General features: G+C 41.9%; 1 protein-coding gene across 6 annotated transcripts in view; it reads left to right on the plus strand.

The window, feature by feature from the left end:
* LRP1B (LDL receptor related protein 1B) overlaps nucleotides 1-20,075 on the plus strand; it is a 2,172,167-nt gene that overhangs the window by 2,024,394 nt on the left and 127,698 nt on the right. For all 6 annotated transcript variants that reach the window (XM_073634235.1, XM_073634238.1, XM_073634240.1 and 3 more), the window contains 4 exons: nucleotides 8,934-9,053; nucleotides 13,592-13,833; nucleotides 15,964-16,187; nucleotides 17,727-17,833. In XM_073634235.1, coding sequence (XP_073490336.1) covers nucleotides 8,934-9,053; nucleotides 13,592-13,833; nucleotides 15,964-16,187; nucleotides 17,727-17,833 — 693 coding nt within the window. The remainder of the gene's footprint in view (nucleotides 1-8,933; nucleotides 9,054-13,591; nucleotides 13,834-15,963; nucleotides 16,188-17,726; nucleotides 17,834-20,075) is intronic.

The following is a 20,075-nucleotide window of genomic DNA, read 5'->3' on the forward strand; positions in this document are numbered from 1 at the left end:
ATGCAAAAGGCTCAGGATGACTACCAAAAGTACTACAACAAGGGAAGGAAGGAGAACCCGGCCTTTAAGGTAGGCGAAGAAGTGTGGCTGTCAACTATCCATCTCAGACTGCCAATTCCCTCCCGGAAACTGGGGCCAAAATTTATAGGTCCTTTTAAAATAAAAAGGGTAATCAACCCCGTCGCTTTTGAATTAGCTCTTCCTGATGCTTACAAGGTGCACCCAGTCTTCCATGCATCCCTCTTAAAACCTATTTCTCCCAGCCCTTTTCCTGACAGAGAAAAACCTCCACCACCTCCAGTTCTAATCAACGGAGAAGATGAATTTGAGGTAGAAAAAATTTTAAATTGCAGGAAAAATGGCAGACAGCTGCAGTATCTAATCAAATGGAAGGGTTATCCTTCTGAGGATAACTCTTGGGAACCAGCCAGGAATCTACATGCTCCTCAACTTCTCCAGGCTTTTCACCGAGAACATCCAGAATTGATGTCAACCTTGGGTGTCCAGAGGCCACCCCTCGGGGGGGGGCACTGTCAGAAGAAGCCGTCGTTCCGGTCCGGTCGTTTTTTACGTATTCCCGGCGGAACGGCATTTCGGCGCATGCGCGTTCGCGGCTCAGCGTTACGGCGCTCACGCACGCGCACTGGTGCACACCCAACGTGATTCCCTGGGCTGCCTATAAAAGGCGCTCAGAGAGTCAAACAAATTGCTGGTTTGTCTCAGCTTCCTGTATTACCTGAACCTGTCTCCTGAACCTCTGCTTGACTACCCGTTGTGACCCGGATCTGCCTTTTGGACTTCTCTTGCCTCTCTCCTGGACCTGACCTCTGCCTGTTAATCGGATTCCCACCAATCTCCTGTGTTTGACCCTCGGCCTGTTACCTGGACTGTCTCCTGTCTCCTAGCCTGACCTCCTGCTTGTACCTGGACTCTCTTGATCTTGTCACCTTGCCTTGCAGATCCTGCAGTACCATAGTACTATCCCTGTGTTTGATCCCCTGCCTGTACCTGCCTACCAGTACCTGCACACCGGCTCCTCTCTATCAAGACCTCACCAGCAAGTCACCTGCGGTCCATTGGGGAGCTTGTGCCTCTTCGTGCCGTTCACTCCCTGTCCCAACTCCAGGGGGCGGACTGCGCTTAGTCGCAAAGGCAAAACCGCTCTCGGCATCTCGGCCTCGGTGAGTACCATCTTTGTGACACCCTAACTTGTTTGTAAACCGGGGACCGCCTGTATTCAGAGCAGGGAAGAGGATCTGCGGCAGGTCACATGAACACCCATCGGCGCTGTAAATAAGGTATTTTCCACAATAAAGTTACACAAGGAGACTGCACATTATACAATCTTTTATTACATGATTTTACAAGGTTTTTAACTAAGGTTTATTTTTGGGATTACAGAATTTCACAGACTCCTGAGCTGACAGGGGGAGGAACTTTTTTGTACATACCGTAAATAAATAAGACATCCCCTGAAAATAAACCCTAGTGTGTTTTTTTGTAGCCAAAATTAATATAAGACCCGGTCTTGCTTTCGGGAAAACACGGTATACAGTATTTATATAGCGCCAACAGTTTGTGCAGCACTTTACAACATAATTCAATTTTCTAGAATATATGATCACAAAACATCAGAATTCAGTAATGATCCAAGTAAATAAACATATATAAAAAATGTTCTTCTACACTTAATATGTAAAAGCACCCAATTACTAGACATGTGCATTCGTTTTCGTCTGAATGCATTTTCGTCCGAATTTCAGGTATTTTCACTATCGTTTTAACAAACGATAACGAAAGTGCAGAATCCGAAAAACGAAAGATCCGACATAAACAAATGCTTTATTTTCGTTGCTACAACAGTTCGATATAGATAGGAGATTCGACATGATGATGACAATAACAATCTGTGTCCATCAAACCTGTGGTCGAATGTGCCTAACCTTAACTCTATTAGTCCAAGATTATTCTACATAGAGAGAAAAGATTTGACGTAGGGGAGAAAAGATTCGACGTAGGGGAGAAAAGATTTGACGTAGGGGAGAAAAGATTTGACGTAGGGGAGAAAAGATTTGACGTAGGGGAGGAAAGATAAATACAAATAATGATGATGATGAATGTTATTGGCTGATTGTAACCAAAGAGGAGGAGCAGTAAAATAGCTAGAACTAAGTACACACGTACTTTGGCTTATGGTGTCTGTTGAAAGTTCTAAGAAGATTCGACGGAGCAGGTAAACTATACGGCGTCGTACAGTCTAGCTGCTCCGTCAAATCTTCTTTGAACATTCGACAGACACCATAAGCCTTCAATGACAGATTCGACCTTAATTTGGATTTTCGGACGAATGCAATTTTTAACGAAAAACGAAATAAATAAAAACGAATTTCGGGAGTAACTAAATAAATGTATTTTTCGGACAAAAACAAAATTCTGAAACGAAATATTTCAGTGTGCACATGTCTACCAATTACCTGCACCTTGATTAGTTGGAGTACATTTACACATTGCATGTTGCACTCATAGGGTCTCACTATGATGCTTTGCCATGCATTGCATTACGCTGCAATTTATCTGCACCGTCTTGGTGTTTTTGGGGTGCTATTTAAAATGAATATCACCACAATGCATGTAACATGCATTGCTGCACTTTTTTTTGCTAATCATAAATGGTAAATGACCCTTAAAGATGCATTAATGGTTTGAACATTTTTGACAACCTGACCATGCACCTATATGAGCTTGTTGGACATCCAATTCTATAATATTAATTTGTAGCCCCCCTATTCATCATTTGCAGCTGCAATTGCCTCCACTCTTCTGGGAAACCATACCACAATAATTTGAAAAGTTTCTCTGGGGATTGGTGAGGTCATTTGTGAGATCAGGTACAGATGTTGGATAAAAAGAGAGTTGAGGTCACAGGGGGCAAACAGCTTGAGTTACTCCCCACCAAGATGCCTTGTCTTTATGGAGGAATAAGAAACTGCCACACACTGATGACATCACTCTAGTCCAAGTTTATTTAACAAAACAGCAAATGTAGGGAAATAACCTAGTGCAGTGATGGTAAACCTTGGCACCCCAGATGTTTTGGAACTACATTTCCCATGAGGCTCATGCACTTTGCCGTGTAGTTGAGCATCATGAGAAATGTAGTCTCAAAACATCTGGGGTGCCAAGGTTTACCATCACTGTGCTAATGGTTAGAGTACCAGCCTTACACTGTTAAAGTCATAAGTTCTAATCCAAGTAGATGGGTGAATTCTCAGTTTAATAAAACAACCACAATCCCTGCCCTAGGTCTGCCCCTCTGGCACGTTTCACCCAATAGAAACATAAATCAGCAACAGAACTTAGTCGTAGTCTTTGTGCACGGTCATGCTAAATCAGAAAAAGACCCTCCCCAAACTGTGGCTGTAAGATCAGAACTTTAAAAATGTCTTTGTATGTTGTAGCATAACGAATACTCTTCATTGGAAACACCTGAACTCAAACATTTGGAGGGGTGTCCACATACATTTGTCTATATAGTGTACTTCGGATGGGCCACCTGGGTATTGGGCTTCAAGTCAGGAGCCGAATTGAGACACTTATGAAGAAATTGTTTCTTACTTGTCTATTTTCACTTCTCCAGCTCCATATGTCATAAAAGACCTGGAAAAATTGCAGGAAAGATTGGACCAAAAACAGATCTTGCCTTGGCTGACCAGGCTTTCTCTTTTTTCTTTTGGAATTCTTTTGGAAAACTAAGGAATTTGACTGGTCATGGTGGACAGCTGCACCCTCATTGCAGTTTTCTTTTGTACATCTTATAAGAGATGTTTGAAAAGTTTACTTGTTATATGTTTCTTTTTTGTGCTATCTGTTTTAATGTCAATAAACCATTTTAAAGTTTTAGCGTCTACTACCCTCGGGAATGATAATCAGCGATTCATTAGAAGTGCTCGTTATTGTGAAAAACAAATTTCTCCTTCCCATCTTAACTTCCAGCAGACAGGTGCTCTTTCTCCATTCATAGCTCTTTCCTTCTCACGAAGCACTGCCTTCCGTCTTTCACCTCTCATTCACCTTTCTCCCTAAAGATTTTTAACTCTCACAAGCAAGCCTGCTTTTTCGCCTCTAGCTCCTGGGGATATTTCACTTCATCCTGTCCCTCTCTTACCTCTTCTATGATTTCAGGCACTGCAGCATCACCAACCTCATTCATACGAACTTCTCCTCACACATAACGCATATTGGATTTTATAGACAAAAATGTCTGCAAGCCATTAGTGATGATATAACATAACATAGTAAAAAATGTCAGTAGATATATGAAAATATTTATATTGATTTTGTGATTTTTTTTATTTTTATTTTATAAACGTTGTCTAATTTTATTTGTAAAAGGTGGAGGGAAGTTTTTTTAAGATTGATATATTTACACCTTAATAGATTTGCAATAGAGCAAATCTGTGATAATAAAAAATCTTATTTGAATTGTATTGATTGGGAGTGGTTGGTGCATGCCATTTGGTTTCGATAGATATAGCTACTGTTTGGATTGTGGTGTCTGTACCGCAGCTATATATTCTTTAAGCATACTGTAGGACATTATAACAAGTCATTGTCATCTGCCCTATATAAAGTAACTTCCAAACTAGGGTTGCTGTCAATACTCATTGCTATGCATTTTTAGAAAAAATCTTGCTCCCGTGCCAGCCTTTGCTTCTGTAACTTTGTCCTGACCCTTATCAAGCAATCTTTTTTTTTTTTCTTTGTCATCTAATCCTAAACACCTCTTAAAATCTTTCAGTTCACTGCTCAGCCCTGCATTTCAGGCATTCTCTACTGACCTCACTGTCTAATAACTTGACTGCTGTTTCCAAGCCTAAACTGACACAAGGAGACAGACAGTTGGATGACAATTAATTTGCCATCCCAGCTTGCATTCAGCAACTGATTACTGATGTACCCTCTCAGCTTCTGAACCGGGCTCAGAGGATGAAGCCTTGTCTCATCACCTCTTCTTATCCTTCCAGCCTTTCCATAAGATTGTGTTCTGTCACAATCTGTTCATTTGCTGTAGGCTGTTGCTTGTTTCCCAATTAGCTAAAACATTCAATCTCTTCCTATTCTCTTGTATCTTCTTATTTGATTTCAACTATATCTCAATAAGGCCCATTATTAACACATCCTTCTAGTCCAGCTCAACACTACCTTTTTTACTCTCTGACTTTTGATTTTACATTTATACACATCTAATTCCTTCCTTGCTTGATCCTTTTTCTGTTTCATAGTTTTCATTGGGTTTAAAGAGGTACAGTACAAAAATGTGACATATTATGAACAAAATAAGTTACAGAGGACAATAAGACCACTTTCACACAGGCTTTCCAATTGGGTCCACCTATCATTTTATTAGGTGGACTTGATCAAAAGCTCTATGCAAGCCTATGGACAGGCAGATGTAAATGAGCATGCATTTACATCAGGGGTCTCAAACTGGCATTTATCCAGCTTTTGTAAAACAACAAGTTCCATGAAGCATTGCAAGGCTGACAGTTACAAGCATGACTCCCACAGGCAGAGGCATGATGGGACTTGCAGTTCCGCAACAGTTGGAGGGCTGCCAATTTGAGACCCCTGATTTACATCTACCTACCTCCAAGTCTGTCCGGGCCAAAAAAAAGAAATGGAAATGGTCCTTTTCCATTTTTTTGGACCTCAAAATGACAAATCAAAGGTAACCTGTGTCTGTTTATATCCAACTTGCCCATAGAGCCATCTTGGTTCTGCCAGCATCCACTGTCAAAATGTGGACAAAAAACTGATTGGGAACAGATGGCAAAAAAATGAGGATATGGCCCATGTGAACTTCTGTTGAACAGGAAGGGCCACACACAGTTCCATCTTTACCCAGCCTGAGACTACCCTGTCTGCAAGGTGACAACACTGCTGTGTCAAATAAACAATGCTGTCACCATGCTAAAAGAAGTAAAAAAATAAATCTATTGGCAGGATTGATAGGTAATAAAACTATGGTATGTGTTAATGCTTGTGACAGACTGCATCATATCTGTAATTTTTTAGTCTGCCCATGGTTCAACGTTAACCTAACCACTAAACCTCACCTTACCTTAAAGCTTAACTCCAGGAAAAAAGGTTTTCCCATGCAGTGGGGCTGTGCCTGCACTGCACAGATCAACTGCTCATTTTATGGGGTGAGGAGAAAGCTTAGAGTCACCTGATCCTTTGTTCCATTGGAAAATGGCGCTCCCCCATGGTCCAGTTCCTGGTCTATGGAACCTGCTCTGGCCTTGATGGGGCCAGGAACAGTCCACAACTCAATATCGCTGGAGCGCAGGGGTGCCGGACTGGTCTTGTGCTAGGAGAATCAGATGATTAGGTAAGTATATCTCCTTTCTCCTCTCTACTAGACAAAAATGAGCAGTGCAGCTACATTGCATGGCAAAACTTTGTTTTCATTGAGATGGGCTTTGACTGTCTGCTTAATTCCTAGCCTTTACCTTTAACCACAACAACATAATGGCCATAATTATAGAGTTTTTATATTTTTTTTTACCTTCTGTACCAAACAAATTGCAAAAAAAACAAAATCAGATGTGTGCTACAATATGTCAAGACAAGACTTTTCGGGTAATATACATTACATTAAAATGTATGTAAAGCCAAACTTTTATTTATTTTGTATAAAGTAGGGAAAGGTACTGCCAGTTTGCTTACGCGCATCTAAGCATTTTATCTTATTCCTCACTATTGGAGCCTTCTTACATCTGGACCATGGGAAGCCCCCACCTTCTCTGTTGGTACTACTCAATAGTTATGGTCAGCAATACCAAGGACTCATTATTGTTCTTCACCAACATTCTATTTTACGATGTAACTTTAGCCTTTCCTTCAGACTAGGCTATTGTTACATTTGTTGAAGCTGTATTCTTTTTGTTTTGTTGAGATGCCTTTAGTGCCGTGTTATATGAGTGCTTTCTTTCTGCATTACCCTTATCATATTACCTCTATGTAACCTTCTATTTATGCAATAAAACATTTGTACAAAAAAAAACCCTGCCAGTTTAGATTTTGCTGTCTATGGGGCAATGGGGAGTATTCCCTTAACTTCCTGCCCTGCAGATGAAAAAAGAAATGAGAGGAAATCTCTGAAAACGGAGGCTTCAAAAAATATTGAAAATTGACTTCCCCTCTTAGGTAGTTCTCACTAGAACATGTTTCCCCATTGAAATGTTTCCCCACTCAGTAGTTCTGCCATTGACAACTGTAAAATTTTAGATTTCCCATCACTGATTCAGTGAGAATGGTCATTACAGAGGGTAAATCTACTCAGTGGAGACACAAAGAGCACAGGGTTCTAGCCTTTCCTTACTCTATCCAAAACAAACAAAAAAAAAGTGGCTATACCTACATTCAAATAAACTGCTCCGGTCTAGACCAGAGATCTTCAAACTTTTTAGCCAAAGGGACACATCACATATTTCAGAAATATGCAAGGCTGAAAAAACAGGCTCCAAGAAATAACTTCACAAAAGAAGCCCACATTACATCAGAGATCCCACTCCAGATTAGAGCCTCTCATTCATTTTTTAGTCCCTCCTTCACATCAGAACCCCCTTCTTCACATGAGTCCCCCATTCTCATCAGATTCCTTCTTTTACATCAGATCAATCCTTCACTTCAGAGCCCCATTTTCCATCAGAGCACCATCTTGACATAAGCGTTCCCCCATTCACATGAGAGTCCCCCTTTCATGTGAGAGTCCCCCTTTCACATCAGAGTCCCTCCTTCACAACACAGCCCCCTGAAATCAGGACCCTCCCTTCACATCAGAGCCCTGTTTCAGATTGGATCCCCTCTTTACATCAAAGTCATCAGAATCCCTACCTTACAATTTATGTCTGGAGGAAAAGAGATTTCATCTCCAAATACGAAAAGGCTTCTTTACAGTAAGAGTTGTGAAAATGTGGAATATACTCCCTCAATAGCTGGTTCTGGCTAGCTCAGTAGATTGTTTTTTATAAAAAAGGCCTGGATTCTTTCCTAGATACACATATTATATACTGTACGAGATACTAATATTTATAGGTAAAGTTGATCCAGGGAATATCGGATTGCCTGTTGGGGGATCAGGAAGGAATTGTTTCCCCTGCTGGAGAAAATTGTTTTATGTTTATTATTTTTTTTCCTTCCTCTGGTTCAACTGCGTGTATAGGATTGTATACATTTTTCCCTTCTATTGGTTGAACTGGATGGATTTGTGTCTTTTTTCAACCAGACTAACTATATAACTATGTAACAATCTTCACCACGGTGACAGGACGGCACAAGGTGGGAGGCAGAGAAGGCCCTCTTCTGAATGCTGGGGTGGTTTTGAATGCCACTGCTCTGGTGGATCTGGATCTGGCCTTTCCATGGTGCAGTCAGGCCGACAATCTGCAATAGCTGTGTGTCCTGGCCACTCAGCATCATTGGTTGTTATGGTGCTGGCGGCTGACCACACCTCTACCATAGAAATGCATGCCATAAATACTGGATTAGTGGCTGCAAAATCTTATAGTGGGGTGGATGTGGTCCATGGGCATTAGTTTGTAAATTCCTGATTTAGATCATCTGTTTGCTGATCATCTGTTTGCTGAGAAACACAAAAGTAATATTGTAAAGGGTCCTGTGTTTTGTAATTCTGAAATCCTTTTTTTAGTGAATTTGGAATTTCAGCTCTTGGCAAAGAATTCAAACAATGCTCTATGCACAAGTTTTGTCAGTTACATGGTCTTATATTTCATTCACTCATTATTATTTTTTTCTTAATAAAGAAAACAGTGTACTGCAGCTTGAAAACACAGGCATCTCTACTGTGACAATAAAGCTTTAAATCGAATTCCTTTGATACTCAGCATGCCGAGTTCCTTGTGTTTCAGATATCAATGAGTGCTTACTCCTGGGGAGCTGTTCCCACCACTGCACCAACTTGAAAGGCTCCTACAAATGCACCTGTGACAGAAACTTCATAGAACAGGGCCACAGCTGCATTATAAAAGGTAAATAAAAAAATAAATAAAAAAGAATATTAAATATATGACGTTTTTGTTTTTAGCACTGGCAATTCCAGGCTTGGCTGCTAACCTCATCCAAAGTTTTCCAGATTTTTTTAAAGAGATTTATCTTCAAAACAAGTGTGCTAATTCAGTAAAGGAGTTATCTAGATTACATAACATAGAGCCAACCAATTAGAGTAGTATCTATCAATTTATGTGATTGCCATGGACTGCACTTTGCACCATTATGTCGAAAGATTCATTTTTAGATATTTGCAGTTGATGGCAAAACATGCCAATCCACAATTTTTATTTTTTGTATCTTTGCTTATCAGCTGGCTGTATAACCTCCATACCCCATAAAAAAAAAAAAAAAAAAATCAAGACTTTGAGTTTGTCTATAGCCATCAAAAGATGGTTGAACATCCAGGAATTACTCAACTAAAGATGTCTTTCCATCTATTGTTAGAAGTGCCAGGACAAGTTTCTCTGATGCCCAAGGCAAAGATTGCAGAGTGTGTCTCCCCTTCCTCCCCCACCGAGCTGGGGTTGATGGAGCATGCACATAGCCATGTGCAATGGCCAGGCTGGCACAGAGTACAGAAACAGACATTGTCCAATGGCATTAAGATTGCCACTTTTGGCCCTAAGACAGCTGAACTGAATGGGGGATGGACAGGACAATGCAGAGGCAAGAGGCTCCTGGCACAAATGCCTTCCCCCCAGCATAGAGTTCAAGGCAGGAGCCCTTTCTGTATGAAGATGAACAATTGAGCTGCTGAGTGGGTAGAAAAGAGACGTTTTAGAAATGTGTAAAATTTCAGAAATTAGGATGGATGAATTATTTGTATTCCATACTTACATTGATCCAGCTTGGTACAATGTAAATATGCATTACTCGTACCTGATGGATCACTGGGGAAGCTGGAAATCACTGTAGTTGGTGCTACGTGATCTTCCGGATCCTGCTCAAGTTCTATGTGAGCGACTGTCCCACTGCACAGCTGGTTTTTAAAGAATGACTTGTAATGTTTTCAATGAATACAAAGTGTTCTCTGATAGGAAGAGGTAGAGATTGTGGAGCCCTTTCTCTCCGCCTTGACAATCACAGAATGCCCTGTATTCATCAAAATAAATACAAGGTGGTCTATGAATGGTGGCATTACCAAGCGAGCACCTCCCAACCCAAGATAGACCGATGTAAGTATGCAATACAAATAAGTAATGGAGTTTTGTTTTAAACATATTAATGGTAAGAAGAAATTAACTTTTAAGCAGTACTGTTTTGATGATTTATTCCCACCAAATGATTATTTGTGATTATTTAAAGTAGATCTAAATCCTCAGAAAAGAATACTGGATCACATTATTTTTTGGTTACATCTACAGTGGGGACGGAAAGTATTCAGACCCCCTTAAATTTTTCACTCTTTGTTATATTGCAGCCATTTGCTAAAATCATTTAAGTTAATTTTTTTCCTCATTAATGTACACACAGCACCCCAAATTGACAGAAAAACACAGAATTGTTGACATTTTTGCAGATTTATTAAAAAAGAAAAACTGAAATATCACATGGTCTTAAGTATTCAGACCCTTTGCTCAGTATTTAGTAGAAGCACCCTTTTAATCTAATACAGCCATGAGTCTTTTTGGGAAAGATGCAACACGTTTTTCACACCTGGATTTGGGGATCCTCTGCCATTCCTTCTTGCAGATCCTCTCCAGTTCTGTCAGGTTGGATGGTAAACGTTGGTGGACAGCCATTTTTAGGTCTCTCCAGAGATGCTCAATTGGGTTTAAGTCAGGGCTCTGGCTGGGCCATTCAAGAACAGTCACGGAGTTGTTGTCAAGCCACTCCTTCATTATTTTAGTTGTGTGCTTAGGGTCATTGTCTTATTGGAAGGTAAACCTTCGGCCCAGTCTGAGGTCCTGAGCACTCTGGAGAAGGTTTTCGTCCAGGATATCCCTGTACTTGGCCGCATTCATCTTTCCCTCGATTGCAACCAGTGGTTCTGTCCCTGGAGCTGAAAAACACCCCCAAAAGCATGATGCTGCCACCACCATGCTTCACTGTTGGGGCTGTATTGGACAGGTGATGAGCAGTGCCTGGTTTTCTCCACACATACCACTTGGAATTAAGGCCAAAAAGTTCTATCTTGCTCTCATCAGACCAGAGAATCTTAATTCTCACCATCTTGGAGTCCTTCAGGTGTTTTTTTAGCAAACTCCATGCGGGCTTTTATGTGTCTTGCACTGAGGAGAGGCTTTCGTCGGGCCCCTCTGTCATAAAGCCCCGACTTGTAGAGGGCTGCAGTGATGGTTGACTTTCTACAACATTCTCCCATCTCCTGACTGCATCTCTGGAGCTCAGCCACAGTGATCTTTGGGTTCTTTTTTACCTCTCTCACCAAGGCTCTTCTCCCCCGATAGCTCAGTTTGGCCGGACGGCCAGCTCTAGGAAGGGTTCTGGTCATCCCAAACGTCTTCCATTTAGGGATTATGGAGGCCACTGTGCTCTTAGGAACCTTAAGTGCAGCAGAATTTTTTTGTAACCTTGGCCAGATCTGTGCCTTGCCACAATTCTGTCTCTGAGCTCTTCAGGCAGTTCCTTTGACCTCATGATGCTCATTTGCTCTGACATGCACTGTGAGCTGTAAGGTTTTATATAGACAGGTGTGTGGCTTTCCTAATCAAGTCCAATCAGTATAATCAAACGCAGCTGGATTCAAATGAAGGTGTAGAAGCATCTCAAGGATGATCAGAAGAAATGGACAGCACCTGAGTTAAATATATGAGTGTCACAGCAAAGGGTCTGAATACTTAGGACCATGTGATATTTCAGTTTTTCTTTTTTAATAAATTTGCAAAAATGTCAACAATTCTGTGTTTTTCTGTCAATATGGGGTGCTGTGTGTACATGAATGAGGAAAAAAATGAACTTAAATGATTTTAGCAAATGGCTGCAATATAACAAAGAGTGAAAAATGTAATAGGGTCTGAATACTTTCTGTCCCCACTGTATATGTATTTTTCACCTTTCTTTGTTTTTTTGTCTTTATTCATCATGCACATTCTGCAGCCGTTTTGTATGAACTTGCACATGTTACAGTTTTAGGCCTCATGCACATTGCTGCTCCTAAACGCATGTTTTTAGAGTTTTTGGTGTTTTTTTGCCAAAGCCCCTCAACACAATTACGTAAAAGCCAACGCGTCCATGCACACATAGGCTTTTACCAGAGCTTAGAAGCAGTAGTATTTAGAGGCAGTCAAAGCTACTTCTCCAGAACAAAGACGAATCTTGTTCAGAAGAGGGAAGTTTTGGCAGAAAAATAATAGATGCAGCAAAAACAACTGTAAATGCGTTTAGGCGTTAATTCATTTCAAATATTCTGGCCAATGAATGAAATTAATTAACATCCAAATGCTTGACATTGCTAAACGCTGGTAAACGTGTCTAAAAGCAGTTCACGTGTTTAGCAGCATCCAGCGTTTTTCTACTGCCATGAGAAAGGCATCTAGGGAGTGTATAGTGTGCATGAAGCCTTACTGTGGTGACTACGGCAGAATGTACCAGCGTGCGCATAGGACAATGCAGTAGTTGAAATATATGTGTTGTCATCCTAAAAAAGGTTGTATGGTCGTATCTTACTGGTAGGATCACCAGATTTGATTGTATTGAAAAATGGAGAACGATTGTTTTTTTCGAACATTACATTAGTTTTGAATGGAGTGTTAGGTCCCTTGTTGGTTCATTCCGATTGGAGATTTTTTTGTCCTTGTGGCCAGTATTCCAGACACATAAAATCATGGGAAATCAAAATTTTACAGGAGCCACAAGAACAGGAGGTAAAAGCAAATATTCTAATGGCGACACCTGACTAAGAGATATCCTCTCAATTCCTATTGTGTCTTTATAGGGGAACTCCAGGCTCCCCCATAAATTAAAAGTCAGCTGCTACAAGTACTGTAGCTGCTAAATTTAATTATTAGGGCACTTACCTGTCCAGGCATCCAGTGGTGTCTTCTTCAATCGGCTATAGGATGCTGGCAACGTCATCCTGACTTCACAGCTGGTTTCGTACTGCACATGCTCAAAGTGCACTGCGCTTTGTGATTGAGCTGTAGTTTTCTGGGACATGTGAAGTGTCCCAAAAGGCTGCTGGGGAAGGAGGGGGGCACAACTTCTTGCTCAGTTCGCCACGTCAAACTGATCCGGAACTGGGAGCCCTTACCTGTCAAAACCAGACACCTGCTCCCCCTCCAACCAAAAGATGCCAAATGTGGCAGTGGATGGGGGGAAGAGGCAGGCAAACGGAGTTTCCCCTTTTGGGTGGAGCTTGTGAAAGGAGATCTCCCAAGTGGGAATATAAACAAAGAAAAAAAAAGATTTGCCCATACAGACACTTTGATTTTTATATACACTCTAATACAGATTACAGATTCTTTTCCTCTAACATTTCCCTTAGGACTTCCATACTTTCAGGTCCCTTTCCTATTAATCTTATGAAAACTGAAACGAGTATCTTTTATGATTCCAGACTCAGAGGAACAAATTCTCTACGTGGCCAATGACACTGAGATCCTGGCTTTCAGACATCCATTTGGCTACAGCGTGGAATACCAGCAAATATCCCGCATTGCGCACAATTCTAGGATTACTGGGATGGACACCTACCTCCAGGGCAACATGATCATTTGGAGCACTCAGTTCAACCCCGGAGGAATTTTCTATAACACCTTTCATGGAAGGGCAGGCAAAGAAACCAAGAGTGGATTGATTGTGAGTGTAAGAATCTGCTTAGAATACTGCAGCATCTATTTTTCACCTTGAAATTTATTTTGGGGCCTGTGTCGATGAGTATTGGGCTTATGTTAATGGTATCCATTTGACATCAGGCACTGATGCTTCTGAGATCATTCAGAATTCATTGACGAATGCATTTGACCTGCATTGACCTTCTTCTGATCTTCATTTGACATGCTTAAATCTTTTGTATTCAAATAAAACTTGCATGGAGGTGCAAAACCCATTGATGCAGGTGCTAAATTAGTTGTTTACGTCATTGTTTAAATTATTAACAGTAGTGTAGTTAGCAAAAGGAATTAGTTAATCAGGTAGTTTACTGTATGCTCCAGGGTCGGTTTCTAGCTTACCATTAGAGGTTCCCTTGGATCTGTGGAGGTGTGCCTAGATTAGACAACGGACAGTGGTTTCCAGATAACTAGGCCTAAATAACACCTTCCATAACAGAAATTGATGGCCTTCCATTGTGGATTGCCTGGAAATGCTGGCTGCCTGGCATCTTTTTTTTTTAAATCAATGACCTTGAGCAAGCAAGCAGCAGGTTATCAGAACTCCAGATCTGCACTACCAGATCAAACACTGCAAATGTAGAGAAGCTCCAAGGTCAGCACAGCAGTGACCATTTATCGAAGTAGGTCAGCAGTGGCAACCTAATTATTTATTTTATGACCGTTTTCTTACATACAAGAGCAGGTGATGGAGAGCACTGCAGAATATGGCAATGCAGCAAGGAATCGTTTGTAGGGCATTTGACCTATGCTTCTATATGCAAGGGACAACTTATTCTAGAACAGTTAGATTACAAAGCTCATGTTTGAACAGCTATAGCTCTGAATCAGCAGAGAGTGTGTTGGACCCAGGGCTGCCTTTAGAATTTATGGGGCCTTGTTCAGTCTATCTGACAAGGCTCCAACCCCATCCGACAGGGCCAGGGCCTGAAAACACCCCGTCTCCCACCCAAGCTCTAGCAGAGAAAAATGGGGCGGTGCACTGTGAGAAAGTTGGGTGTGGCAAACAGTGAGCAGGGCTTAATCCTTGAGTCTATGTATAAAGCACAGGGGTCAAACGTATGCAATACACAGAGCGCAGGTCTCAGGAGTATGTAACATACAGAGTGCAGGGGTCAGAAGTAAGTAATGTACAGTGTGCAGGGATAGCAGTGGGTAATGTACATAGTTCAGAGGTCAGGATTGTGTAATGAATGGAGTGTAGGGGTCTAGAGTGGGTGATGTGCATAGTTTAGGGGTCAGGTGTGTGAATTTATGTAGTGCAAGGGTCAGGGGTGGGTAACGTATAGAGTGCAGAATCACAAATTAGTATTGTACAGAGTGCAGGGGTCAGATGTAAAGTGGTTAATGTAATGAGTTCAAGTTTCAGGAGTGGGTTACATACCAAGTGTCTGGGGTCAGGAGTACGTAAAGTACAGAGTAAGGGGGTCAGGAGGGGGTATTGTATATAGTTAAGGGGTCATGATTGGGTAAGGTACAGAGTGCAGGGGTCAGGAATGGGTAACACATAGAGTGGAGGGGTCAGCACACACTCTTCCATTGCGCGGTTCCAGACAATTAAAGTTCCAACCTGCCCTAGTGATTTAATAAAATAAAAAAGTAAGGGTCAAACTTTAATTATATTGTTGGAAACCATTGCACAGGGAATTATTCCTCCTATGGCAAAAAATCATTAAATAGCTACCTCTCTGTGCCCAGCCCCCCTGCTGCACTGATTAGGCCAGGGATGTTTTCTTTCATTATTGGAGACTGTAGGATTAAATCCAAAATTCTGAAAACAGCAACAGGGAATGTCTTTCATCCACTCACTTTGAACAGAATGTGAAGCAAAATCTCCATAATGTAGCACAAAAACACCTAAAAAAACATGGATTTTAACCATTGTTCTACAATATACAAAATAAATAAGAAAAATGTTTGGCTTTTGATATGCTTAAAACTATATGTTACTATATTTTTTTTTTATCTATGATGACTACAATTACATAAAAGTATCAAATCTTTGTGAAAATGGTATGAATAATAAAGACCCAACGGCTAGCCATATTCTTACCTGCAATGAAAGGGAAACTGTCTCCTGACATTGTCTCTCTTCTAGTGCCCCGAGTTCAAAAGACCCCGAGACGTAGCTGTGGATTGGGTGACAGGGAATATCTACTGGACGGATCACTCCCGAATGCACTGGTTTAGCTATTACACCACTCATTGGACAAGACTGAGATACTCCATAAATGTTGGTCAAATCAATGGACCCAACTGTACACGGCTCCTCACCAACATCGCAGGAGAACCTTATGCAATCACTGTGAATCCTAAAAAAGGGTATGTTTCTTCTTTTCCTCATGTTAATTGAATACTAATGGGTATTTTCAGGTACAGTGGAAGTTAGGTTAGACCAGAAACACATAAGTAAAAGTATGACAGGTTCTAACCTTTCCTCTCTGTATCCAAATATAAAAAGATTTTGGTTTTCACTCTAAATAATTCCCTGCATTACTTAGTGACTGTTGGGTTGATTTTTCTAAAATTGGAGAGTGCAAAATCTGGTGTAGCTGTGCATAGAAACTAATCAGCTTCCGTTTTCTTTTTTTGTCAAAGCTTATTTGAACAAGCTGAAGTTAGAAACTATTGGTTACCATGCACAGCTGCACCAGATTTTGCACTCTCCAGTTTTAGTAAATACTCTGTGTCAGGTATACGCCTTTGTTTTACTGTATCAGCTGAGTACTGGAGACATGGTGGGCCCTTCTATACTAATTAGAGTCACGAACCATAGCAGAGATGTCCTTTTCATATATATATTACATAGTTACATAGTAGATGAGGTCGAAAAAAGACACAAGCCCATCAAGTCCAACCTATGTGTGTGATTATATGTCAGTATTACATTGTATATCCCTGTATGTTGCGGTCGTTCAGGTGCTTATCTAATAGTTTTTTTAAACTATCGATGCCCCCCGCTGAGACCCCCGCCTGTGGAAAGGAATTCCACATCCTTGTTGCTCTTACAGTAAAGAACCCTCTACGTAGTGTAAGGTTAAATCTCTCTTTTTTTCTAATTTTAATGAGTGGCCACGTGTCTTGTTAAACTCCCTTCTGCGAAAAAGTTTTATCCCTATTGTGGGGTCACCAGTACGGTATTTGTATATTGAAATCATATCCCCTCTCAAGCGTCTCTTCTCCAGAGAGAATAAGTTCAGTGCTCGCAACCTTTCCTCATAACTAACGTCCTCCAGTCCCTTTATTAGCTTTGTTGCCCTTCTTTTTTTCCCATTAGCGACTTACAATGCCTTGGTCTGCACTTCGTCTCTGGGTGAAGGAAGCCATCCTGGTAGAGGAAGGGTTTTGTTTTCTCATGTCAGTGCTGCCTGACTGGTGATATGATGACTGGTGGGAGAATATTCAAGAAGCAGCAGGAGGTTCATGTACTGCAGGCCTTCAGCTGTATCAAGTTCTAGCATCTCCTATGCACTGAACATAATAATAACTATAACAAATTACATTATAACAGAAAACAACTCCATGCTGTGCTAGGACTGTAAACTCAAAACACTCAAAAACACAATATAAACACAATATAAAAGGAAAAACATATTTTGATTACTCTGGGCAATATAATTATTTTCTTTTCAGGTATCGGTTCATACCATATAATACATACTTTCATGTATATACTATGAGCTGGCATATGGGGGCAACACTATGTTGCTATAAAACTATCCCACAACAATTAGAGGCAGTTATTGGTCTGATTCTGCTGAATAAATCTCTAGTATTTTGTATTTTACATTTTTCTTTTGCTTGTTTAAATCGTTGTTTGCCTACATTTTCTCTTTTTTTTTTCTCTTTGGCCAACATAAGGATGATGTACTGGACAGTCATTGGAGACCACTCGCATATTGAAGAGGCAGCAATGGATGGGACTTTAAGAAGAATATTGGTGCAAAAAAACTTGGAGAGGCCAACAGGTATCTGATTTAGTTGTAAAGTTTAGTATGAGTGTAATGCCGCGTACACACGATCGGACTTTACGGCATACTTGGTCCGGCGTACCGGATTTCGTCGGACAATTCGATCGTGTGTGGGCTCCAGCGGACTTTGTTTTCTCAAAAGTTTGATGGACTTAGATTTGAAACATGTTTCAAATCTATCCGACGGACTCGAGTCTGGTCGAAAAGTCCGCTCGTCTGTATGCTAGTCCGATGGACAAAAACCGACGCTAGGGCAGCTATTGGCTACTGGCTATGAACTTCCTCGTTTTAGTCCGGTCGTACGTCATCACGTACAAATCCGTCGGACTTCGGTTGATCCTGTGTAGCCAAGTCCGTTCATTCGGAAAGTCTGTCGTAAAGTCTGTCGAAAAGTCGGCCGGGCAAAGTATGCCGTAAAGTCCAGTCATGGGTATGCGGCATAATCCATTTAAAGCTGAACTTCAGGCAGATATAAAAGGCACAAATTAATGCAGCTTTGTATTTATTAATGCATAATTAATTTACAAAATCATTTATTCATTATTTGTTTCAATGCAAGCAGTGCAAGCGTGTGACTTTGACTTCCTATCAGCCTCCTTCAGTCTGTGTATAGCAGAGCTCAGACGTGTGTGGGGGGGGGGGAGGAAAGGCAGCACATGGAGCCAATTAATTGTGCTGCAGTGTAAGGAGCAAACTGATAGGAGGAGGGAGCAGAGGGACAGAATTATATCGTCACCATGCTGCTTCTCCTATGATTGTCTATATACAGGTTGGGAGAGAGACAAGACCTGTAAGCAGGGCTGCCATCACGGGGTACAGCCGTCACAACAGTAAGGGGCCCGAGGGGCCCGTCGGGGCCAGAAGAAGGCAGGACGGGTGAAGGGGAGCGTGCTGTGCATTACAGAAATGATTTCACAGCTTCTGCTGTTCTCGTGTCACTGAGCTCAGACATCGAGCTCTCTACTGACACCTCTGGCTACTATGTGTATGTGCACCCCTTGTGTGATTTGTACTGAGCTTCTCAGCAACATGTCAGCTTTGTGAAAATGGGCTGGGGCCAGGTAGGAAGATCTTCTTTACAAGTAGGGGCTGTGAGGGAAAGGGAGGGGGGCCATGTGTACAGGGTGGGGCCAGAGCCTTGTGTGTTTACAGGTTTGTGTATGTGAGGGGCTGCCATATATACAGGTGTGTGTGGGGGGCTGACATATATACAGGTGTGTGGGGTCTGACATATATACAGGTGTGTGTGGGGGGCTGACATATATACAGGTGTGTGGGGGCTGACATATACAGGTGTGTGTGGGGGGCTGACATATATACAGGTGTGTGGGGGCTGACATATATACAGGTGTGTGTGGGGGGCTGACATATATACAGGTGTGTGGGGGCTGACATATATACAGGTGTGTGTGGGGGGGTGGGGCGCTGACATATATACAGGTTTGTGACGGGGCTGACATATATACAGGTGTGTGGGGGCTGACATATATACAGGTGTGTGTGGGTGGGTGGGGCACTGACATATATACAGGTGTTTGGGGGGGGCTGACATATATACAGGTGTGTGGGGGGGCTGACATATATACAGGTGTGTGGGGGGCTGACATATATACAGGTGTGTGTGGGGGGCTGACATATATACAGGTTTGTGTGGGGGGGCTGACATATATACAGGTGTGTGTGGGGGGGCTAACATATATACAGGTGTGTGGGGGGGCTGACATATATACAGGTGTGTGTGGGGGGCTGACATATATACAGGTGTGTGTGGGGGGGCTAACATATATACAGGTGTGTGGGGAGGCTGACATATATACAGGTGTGTGGGGGATGACATATATACAGGTGTGTGTGGGGGGCTGACATATATACAGGTGTGTGTGGGGGGGGCTAACATATATACAGGTGTGTGTGGGGGGCTGACATATATACAGGTGTGTGGGGGGGCTGACATATATACAGGTGTGTGTGGAGGCTGACATATATACAGGTGTGTGGGGGGGCTGACATATATACAGGTGTGTGGGGGGGCTGACAAATATACAGGTATGTGGGGGGATGGGGCACTGACATATATACAGGTGTGAGGGGGCTGACATATATACAGGATTGCGGGGGGGCTGAGTGCATACAGGTGAGGTGGCCGGTGTGCGGATTCGGTAGGATGGACCGTGGGCAAGCCCTGGGAAATGTTGGTGGTCAGGCTCGGGGGGGCAGGCCTAAAGCTGTGTAAGGGACC

Source organism: Aquarana catesbeiana, linkage group LG06 (assembly GCF_042186555.1).
Source record: "Aquarana catesbeiana isolate 2022-GZ linkage group LG06, ASM4218655v1, whole genome shotgun sequence".
In the NCBI taxonomy this organism is placed as follows: Eukaryota; Metazoa; Chordata; class Amphibia; order Anura; family Ranidae; genus Aquarana; species Aquarana catesbeiana.